The sequence below is a fragment of the Malaclemys terrapin genome, chromosome 2, assembly GCF_027887155.1.
Source record: "Malaclemys terrapin pileata isolate rMalTer1 chromosome 2, rMalTer1.hap1, whole genome shotgun sequence".
NCBI classification, from domain to species: Eukaryota; Metazoa; Chordata; order Testudines; family Emydidae; genus Malaclemys; species Malaclemys terrapin.
In genome coordinates, this window is record NC_071506.1 from 767491 (window position 1) to 777155 (window position 9665).

At 51.7% G+C, this 9665-nt stretch overlaps 1 protein-coding gene across 1 annotated transcript; it reads right to left on the reverse strand.

Annotated features, from left to right (window-relative positions):
* Positions 1-1992: 1992 nt before the first annotated feature.
* On the reverse strand, positions 1993-6510 carry LOC128832805 (epiplakin-like). Its single transcript, XM_054020429.1, has one exon. The coding sequence runs from the start codon at positions 6508-6510 to the stop codon at positions 1993-1995; it is 4518 nt and encodes a 1505-aa protein (XP_053876404.1).
* Positions 6511-9665: the final 3155 nt, after the last annotated feature.

Sequence of the window (9665 nt, forward strand, 5' to 3'; positions counted from 1 at the left end):
GGCAGCTCAGGGCTGGGGTTTGGGATGGGGAATGCTGTGGCCACAGGCCCCCAAATCAATTGACAGCTGTGGGGAGGGGGTCGTGTCCCCCTAGCCGCCAGGGATGAGGTGCCAGCTGAGCTGCAGGGTGACCACTGAGCACAAGGAGGGGCGCAGCGGCATAGGAAGAAACCCTGCATCATGGCAGGGGGTTAGATGGCCCTTGCGGGCCTTTCTGGACCCGTGGTGCCCTGATTCTAAGCAGCCTGGGGCCGTGGAGTGGGCATGCGCCTGCCCCGGATCAGAGACTGGTTCCCCCTATGGCTGGGGTCAGGCAGGGCCTCCCTCTGGCCCAAGATCCCTCTCGGGGAGATGGCAGAGCTGCCAGTCCGTGATCCCAGGGGGTCTCAGCAGCTCGCCCTTGTGGCTATGAGGAGAGCAGGGACGGGTGACCACGGTGCCCCAGCGGTGCTGAGGCCAGAACCCAAGTGAAAGGAACCCAGCATATCCCAGGACTCCTGGGGGCCTGACCTCCGGGCTGGACACTACTGAATTGGGGCCAGTGCAGGGGGCTGAGAGGCCTCGTGGGGGCGCTGAGGGGCCAAAGGGCCCAGCACCCCACTGTATGTCCACGGTCTGTCCTCCCTTCCCCCCTGCTGGTCCCTCCTTTTGGAGATACAGGGTCATTGGCTGCCCTCTGCAGGCGATGGTCCCTCTCCGGCCCTGGGGTGCTGTTTTCAGATCCGCTCTTGGCGCTGATCAGACTGCTGGTGCTTTGTGTGATCCACGTGCCCTGTTTCCCTTTTTCATTTCCAATGACTCTAGTTCCCTCCTTCCAGCTGCCGGAGCCACTGAATGGGGGATCACCACTTAGCGTTGCGCTGCCGGCTGGCGCAGCGGTTTGTTGGCTCTTTGGGGCACAGACGGTGGCATTTGGGGTGTAGTAAGTGAAGGCCCTGATAAAGGCCCAGTATGAGGCCTAAGGCCTGAACTAAAGTAATGGTCAAGACTTTGCTAACATAAAGCAAAGCTAAGCTGTGAGCCAGAGGCAGGCCCTGCTCACAGAAGCTGGCAAGGAAAGGGCTGATGCTGCATAAATATATATTCACCTAGCAAAGTTAAAGTATAAACATGGTACCAAGACATACCATATGGGAACATTCCACAGATAACATGGAACAGGCCGACCCATCCCAATGGCAGGGGCAAAAGGGTAAAATGATGGATAGAGTTGTTTTGCTCGAACCAACATGTACAAGGTGAGAGGCGGCACCTTATTACGTAGAGGGGTTGTACCTTGCTACGTAGAGGGGTTGCACCTCAATACGTCAGGAGTGATGTGTAACTTGTTTGTACCTGTGTATAAGAATGTATCCCTGGGGTGGTGTCTTTGTCCGGCCACGGGGGCAGGGGAAAGTCCCGCCACTGAGCCGGGTCCTTGCCAAGAGGCACTTTCTCGTAGTATGCCCTGAATTAGGCTCAGAAACCTACAGGGAACTGCAGTTGTGTCCGAGATCGCAATAAACCTGGCCGAGGTGCCTTTGTACCTTACTAGACTCTGTGGTTATTGGGGGTTCTCGTCGGGTCTGCTGTGTCAGCTATCTGCGCAGAGCTGGGGCAGCACACAGAGGGAACACACGCACGCAGCCGAGTGATATCAACAGGAGAAAGCAGAAGCACCACACCGGTAGCATCTCACAACATGGGGGTGTCTGTAAGGGTCCAGGCGAAGAGCTGGAGCTGTAGATATGTTTAGTAAACAAGAAGAGTGGAACCCCTGTGCTGCCCTGTTAAACCACAGACTGTAATGTTCAGTACGGTAACCACCCGTGGGGACCAGGACAGGACGCTGACTCCCATTCTCTGCACACCTCTTTGCTGGGTTAAGACTTCCTGCTCTCTTATTCCCTGCTGCTAGCGGTATAAGATGGGAAGAGCCCGCTAAGCTCTTCGCAGGTGTCCATCCTGTGTCCTTCTGGGAGGGGGCAGCCCCGGGCTTATGCCACCTCCTGGCTAGTGCTGTTCACTGTTCCTGGCAGCCCCTTTCTTACCCTCTGATCCTGTAATGACGGTGGTGGTGATTGTAATCTCATTAACAGCTAACCTCCCTGCATTGTATGTATCCAAGTGCACCTCTCGATTGTACTGGGAGACACATTTAGAGGAGAGAAGTTCCCAGACAGAAACCCTTTGGTCCTGGAACTGGCCAACTGTCACATAGGAGTCAGACTGTAGGAGATTCAGTATTTGTTGGTTATCTGGAGAGAGACCCTCCTCCAGAGCGTGTGAGACGCTGGTGGTGAGGCTGGTTATCATTTTCTCAGTGGTGAGCGTCCCTGTTCTGTGTTTCTCTAGAAGCTCTTGTCTTGTTTCCTTAGGGACATATTTGGAGAAGAGCAGATCCCACACAGAGACCTTTGGCCCTTGGAACTCGCCCCGTGGCCCGTCGACTGTCGTGGACTTTAAGACCATTTCCTGATTTTCATTTCTCTCGGAATAGGCAGCATCAGCTTCCTGCAATGGGGCCCTCTCTGCACTTGGACTGTGCACATTTGTTGCTAGTTTTCTCCTTGTTGCTCCTATTTTGGTTACGATGGTGGTGACGACAGTTATCACCTGGTCCATGGTTAATATCCCAGCTCTGTACAGCTCCAGGAGCTCCTGTCTCTTCTCTTCGGGGATGTAGTTAGAGAAGAGCAAATCCCACACAGAGACTTTTCGCCCGTGGAACTCGCCCGCCGGCATCTCCACCAGGGTAGACTTTAAGGCCTTTTCCAGTTTTTTATCTTCATGTAAGTCAATGTCCTCAGCTTTCTCTAAGGTCATCGTGTCTTTGCTGGGAGTTTTCACATTAATCACAAATTTCCTGCTTGTAGCTTCTTTTTTCTTAATGAGGGTGGTGACCACGGTTATCACCTGGTCCGTGGTTAATATCCCAGCTCTGTACAGCTCCAGGAGCTCCTGTCTCTTCTCTTCAGGGATGTAGCTAGAGAAGAGCAGATCCCACACCGAGACCTTTCGCCCTTGGAACTCACTGCCAGGTCCATCTATGGTTGTAGCTTTTAAGATGTTGTCCAGTTGAGTATCTTGTAGAGAATGGGCAGCTATAGCTTCCTGCGAAGTTATCTCATCTCTGTTTGGACTTTTGACACTTGTCATGAATTGCCTACTTGTAGCTTCTGTGGTTGTTATGATGCTAGTGATGATGGGTATCATCTGATCAATGGTTAAAACCCTTGTTCTATACAACGCCAGGAGCTCCTGCCTCTTCTCTTGAGGGATGTGTTTAGAGAAGAGAAGATCTAACAAGGAGACATTTTGCCCTTGGAACTCACCAGCATTTACATAGATGGTCACACGCTTTAAGGACTTTTTCAAGTGTTTCTCTTGTGAATGGGCATCCTCAGCCTCTGATGTTGTCTCTGCACTGGGACTTTCCCCATGTCCTAGTAGATGGTGACTTTTCTCCTCTGTTTTGCTTACGATGGTGGTGACGATGGTTTTCATTTGGTCCGTGGTTAATATCCCAGCTCTGTGCAACTCCAGGAGCTCCTTCCTCTTCTCTTCGGGGATGTATTTGGAGAAGAGCAAATCCCACACAGAGACTTTTCGCCCGTGGAACTCTCCCGCCGGCACCTCCACCAGGGTAGACTTTAAGGCCTTTTCCGTTTGTTGCTCTTCACGGGAGGGGGCATCTTTGTCTTTCTCAGATAGCGGCCTCGTCTCTTTGCTGGAGGTTTTCCTAGTTGTGGGGAGTTTTCTGCTTTTCCCTTCAGCCTCGGTAACACTGGTGGTGAGGATGGTTATCATTTCTTGAATGGTTAGCGTCCCTGCTCTGTACTTATTCAGAAGCTCCTGTCTTTTGGTTTCAGAGATGTAGCTAGAGAAGAGCAGCTCCCACAGGGAAACCTCCTGCCATTTGAATTCCCCAACAGGAACATCGACAGTCTCCGACCGCAAAGTGTTTTCCAAATGTTTGTCGCACAATGAGCCAGGAGTCTCAGCATCCTCTGATGTTGTCGTCTCCGCACTGGGACTTTCCCCTTGTCCTGGTAGATGGTGACTTTTCTCCTCTGTTTTGCTTATGATGGTGGTGACGATGGTTTTCATTTGGTCCGTGGTTAATATCCCAGCTCTGTGCAACTCCAGGAGCTCCTTCCTCTTCTCTTCGGGGATGTATTTGGAGAAGAGCAAATCCCACACAGAGACTTTTCGCCCGTGGAACTCTCCCGCCGGCACCTCCACCAGGGTAGACTTTAAGGCCTTTTCCGTTTGTTGCTCTTCACAGGAGGTGGCATCTTTGTCTTTCTCAGATGGCGTCCTTGTCTCTTTGCTGTGGGTTTTCCTAGTTGTGAGGAGTTTTCTGCTTTTCCCTTCGGCCTCAGTAATGCTGGTGGTGAGGATGGTTATCATACCTTGAATGGTTAGCGTCCCTGCTCTGTACTTATTCAGAAGCTCCTGTCTTTTGGTTTCAGAGATGTAGCTAGAGAAGAGAAGCTCCCACAGGGAAACCTCCTGCCATTTGAATTCCCCGACAGGAACATCGACAGTCTCCAACCGCAAAGTGTTTTCCAAATGTTTGTCGCACAATGAGCCAGGAGTCTCAGCATCCTCTGATGTTGTCGTCTCTGCACTGGGACTTTCCCCATGTCCTGGTAGATGGTGACTTTTCTCCTCTGTTTTGCTTACGATGGTGGTGACGATGGTTTTCATTTGGTCCGTGGTTAATATCCCAGCTCTGTGCAACTCCAGGAGCTCCTTCCTCTTCTCTTCGGGGATGTATTTGGAGAAGAGCAAATCCCACACAGAGACTTTTCGCCCGTGGAACTCTCCCGCCGGCACCTCCACCAGGGTAGACTTTAAGGCCTTTTCCGTTTGTTGCTCTTCACAGGAGGTGGCATCTTTGTCTTTCTCAGATGGCGTCCTCGTCTCTTTGCTGGGGGTTTTCCTAGTTGTGGGGAGTTTTCTGCTTTTCCCTTCGGCCTCAGTAACGCTGGTGGTGAGGATGGTTATCATATCTTGAATGGTTAGCGTCCCTGCTCTGTACTTATTCAGAAGCTCTTGTCTTTTCTCTTCAAGGACGTATTTGGAGAATAGCAGATCCCACACAGAGACCTTTCGCCCTTGGAACTCGCCCCCCAGCCCGTCGACTGTCGTAGTCTTTAAGGCCTTTTCCCGTTTTTCATCTCTCTGCGAATGGGCAGCCTCGGCCTTCTGTGACGTTGCCCGTTGCGTGCTCGGACTTTTCACGGGCCTGGGCTCTCTGCTGCTCTTTTGCTCTGCCTCGGTGATAAGGGTGGTGATGATGGTTGTCATTTCCTGAATGGTTAGCGTCCCCGCTTTGTACTTCTTCAGAAGCTCCTGCCTTTTCTGGTCAGGGACGTATCTGGAGAAGAGAAGCTCCCACACGGTCACCTTCTGCCCCTGGAAGAGTCCCACGCTGACGGTGGCAGGGGCAGACTGTAAGCAGGTTCGTGTTTTTTCATCTAGCTGGAAGAGCACGGAGCTTTTGTGCATCAGCTGAAGCATCAGGAGCCCTGTGTCTGGGTCTGGGACGCATCTGCTGAGGAGCTGCATGTAGGTGAGGTTCTCGTGAGTGTTGGGGTCGAAACAGCTTCTGCTGTGATTTTGGGGGTCAGAAAGGATCCGATTTAACTCTTGGTCGAAGTAGCCCCGCTTGTAAGCCACCTCCACAGGGATTCGATGGCTGTGCACGGGGTCGATGATGCCTCCGGTGGCGATCTGGGCCTCCAGCAGGCGGATGCCGTGGTCTTTGACTATCAGGTCTCTCTCCATGGCCTGGAAGAGGGAGATCTTGTTGCCCGTGTAGGGGTCAGTGTATCCGGTCACTGCTCTCTCTGCAGAGAGCAGCTTCCCGTAATAATCTCCACCTGTCAGCCCAGCAGCGAGTGCGTCTCTCACTGGCACCTTCTTGTTCCTCACTGGGTCGATGATGAACCCCATGGCAGCCTGCGCCTCCAGCAGCACCAGCGCGGTGCCCGGCGTGAGAACACCTCTCATCATGGCCTGGTAGAGGCTCATCTTCTCCTTGGTGGACTGAACAAGGACTCCAGCGATGGCATTAATCCCTCCCGGACCCATTTCTTCATAGGCAGTCGCTGCCTGCCAGCTCTCCATCTGTCTGCCTAGTTGCTCAGGATTCACCGTTTGGGAAGTTGTCCCCTCACGCTTTGCTGCTTCTGTGGTGGGCAGATCTTCTCCTATCTCCTGGGGCAGCGTGCAGCTCTGCAGGGAGAGAGAAGGTTCCGTGAGACACGGGCATTCGTACAAAGTGGAAAAGAGAAATATCTGCCCAGACCTGACAGCAAACGTTCGGATAGAGACAGGGAGCCGCGCACTGCTGCCCCTGCTGTTATCAGCTTTCTCTGAAGAACATGCAGTGGCCAAACCCTCATCCCCGGCCAGTGCTTTCTGCAGGAGTGTCGCTTGGGAACGCCTGCCTCTGGGCTCCTCGGACGATGGGACACAGCCAGGCTCAGGCAGGTTTATTACCCGCCCTGTGGCCGACATCGTCTCGATATTTCACCAAAGGGGGCATGTGGGGTTCCTGTCAAAAGCTAAGAATTGGCTGATTGTTGTGGTTATTGCGAGGTGTTTGTAGGGGAAACAGTTTTAGAGCTCTCTAACGTGTAGAGTATCATGTTCTAAATGTGTTGGGAGAGACGACGCCTATCTCACCGCAGGAGGGAAAGTCTGAGAGCTCACCCAATCAGCGTTAGAACAATGGATGTCCCTTGACTGAGCCAGTTTGTGTTTCCAGCCTGGGCCACATGCAGGCTTCTTCCAATAAATGTCTCTGCCCTAGGGACCTCTGGGTTGTCGTGGGACAATTGTCTGTAAGCAAGAGAACTGGATACTCCTGGGGAAATTCTGCGCCCCAAAATTAAAAATTCCGTGCATAATATTTTAAAATTCTGCAAATTTTATTTGTCAAAATAACACTGTATAATCATGCCAGTTTCAATTATTTTGGTCATTTATTTCAAAATACCCGTCAGCAAGTATGTCTGTAACAATACAGAGACAAAAATTTCCCCAGGAGTAGAGATTACAGAAACTCCAACAACCCAATTCCTGCTTCTCTTCCCCCTCCCCCAGAGTCCAGCCTTGGCACCCCCAGACCAGACACTCTCTCACCTCCCCCACCCCTGAGCCCAGCTGGGAGGGGCCAGACACTCTCACCTCTGCCCCGCCCCAGAGTCCAGACACTCACATCCCCAACCCCCTTCCCAGAGCCCAGCCATGCCCCCCCCAGCCCAGACACTCATACCCCCTCCCCTCCCAAGCCCTGCCAGGAGGCCAGACACTCACCTCAGAGCCCAGCTGCACCCCCCACCCAGACACTCACACCCCTTATCCCTACCCCCCAGAGCCCAGCTGCGGGGCTCCCCCTGGCCCAGGCACTCACAAACCCTAACCCCCCAGAACCCAGCCATGCCCCCCCCCCCAGCCCAGATAATCTCACCTCCTCCCTCGCAGAGGCCAGCCGGGGGGGCAGACATTCACACTCCCTCCCCCCACCCCGAGCCCCGCCATGCCCCCCCCACCTGGGCACTCACAGCCCTACCCCCCAGAGCCCAGCTGTGCCTACTCCAGCCCAGACACTCACACCCCCTCCCCTCCCAAGCCCTGCCGGGGGGCCAGACACTCACCCCAGAGCCTTATCCCTTATCTTATCCCTACCCCCCAGAGCCCAGCTGCGGGGTTCCCCCTGGCCCAGGCACTCACAGACACTAACCCCCCAGAGCCCAGCTGTGCCCACCCCAGCCCAGACACTCACAGATACTAACCCCCCCAGAGCCCAAGCTTGATGCTGGGTCCCGGGCTTGTATGAAGTTTCCTGCGTGCTGCCGCCTCCTTCAGGGCATGTGGGAAACTGCAGCTGCTAGGAACCCTCCAATTCCCTTTCCCTCCCCCTGGCCTTGTCTTCTATTTGCGAGCTGGGCTCTGCCGGGTCCAGCAGCCCCTAACATCTCTGCAGCCTATTTCTATGGGGGGAAAGGAAATTCTGCGCGCCCAACATTAATTTCTGCAAAATTCTGCATTGCGCAGTGGTGCAGAATTCCCTCAGGAGTAAACGAGGAGGCATCCATTACAAAGGAGTAACTCTGCCAGTGGGGGCTGTCTTGTGACAGGGGGAGCCCAACATGCCGGATGGGACCAGCTGTGAGGAACTGATTTACGTAAGAAAATAGGAACGGCCCTACTGGGTCAGACCAAAAGTCCATCTAGCCCAGTATCCTGCCTTCTGACAGTGCCAGGCACCCCAGAGGGAATGAACAGAACAGGAAATCATCAAGTGATCCATCTCCTGTCGCCCATTCCCAGCTCCTGGCAAAAAGGTTAGGGACACCATTCCTGCCCAGCCTGGATAATAGCCACTGATGGACCTATCCTCTATGAACTTCTCTAGCTCTTTTTTGAACCCTGTTATAGTCTTAGCCTTCAAAACATCCTCTGGCAAAGAGTTCCACAGCTTGACTGTGTGTTGTGTGAAGATATACTTCTTTTTGTTTGTTTTAAACCTGCTGTCTATTCACTTTATTTGGTGACCCCTAGTTCTTGTGTTATGAGAAGTAGTAAAAAACACTTCCTTATCTACTTTCTCCACACCAGTCATGATTCGATAGACCTCAATCATATCTCCCCTTAGCCGTCTCTTTTCCAAGCTGAAAAGTCCCAGTCTTATTAACGACAGGTTTCAGAGTAGCAGCCGTGTTAGTCTGTATCCGCAAAAAGAACAGGAGTACTTGTGGCACCTTAGAGACTAACAAATTTATTTGAGCATAAGCTTTCGTGGGCTACAGCCCACTTCTTCAGATGCATAGAATGGAACAAACAGAAAGAAGATATTTATACATACAGAGAACATGACAAGGTGGAAGTTGTCATGCCAACTGTAAGAGGCCGATTGCTACTTCCACCTTTTCATGTTCTCTATATGTATAAATATCTTCTTTCTGTGTGTTCCATTCTATGCATCCGAAGAAGTGGTCTGTAGCCCATGAAAGCTTATGCTCAGATAAATTTGTTAGTCTCTAAGGTGCCACAAGTACTCCAGTCTTATTAATCTCTCCTCATACAGAAGCCGTTTCATACCCCTAATCATTTTTTGTTGCCCTTTTTGGAACCTTTTCCAATTCCAATATATCTTTTTTGAGATGGAGCGACCACATTTGCACATAGTATTCAAGATGTGGGCGTACCATGGATTTATATAGCGGCAATATGATATTTTCTCCCTTATTATCGATCCCTTTCTTAATGATTCCCAGCATTGTATTTGCTTTTTTGACTGCCGCTGCACATCGAGTGGATGTTTTCAGAGAACTATCCACAATGACTCCAAGATCTCTTTCTGGAGTGTAACAGCTAATTTAGACCCCATCATTTTATATGTAGAGTTGGGATTATGTTTTCCAATGTGCATTACTTTGCATTTATTAACATTAAATTTCATCTGCCATTTTGTTGCCCAGTCACCCAGTTTTGTGAGATCCTTTTGTAGCTCTTCGCAGTCTGCGTGGGACTTAACTATCTTGAGTAGTTTTATATCATCTGCAAATTTTGCCACCTCACTGTTCACCCCTTTTTCCAGATCATTTATGAATATGTTGAATAGCACTGGGCCCAGTACAGACACCACTATTTACCTCTCTTCATTC

Coding starts and splice junctions, on each gene's coding strand:
- LOC128832805 (XM_054020429.1), bottom strand. CDS start 6,510: ATGTCGGCCACAGGGCGGGTAATAAACCTGCCTGAGCCTGGCTGTGTC.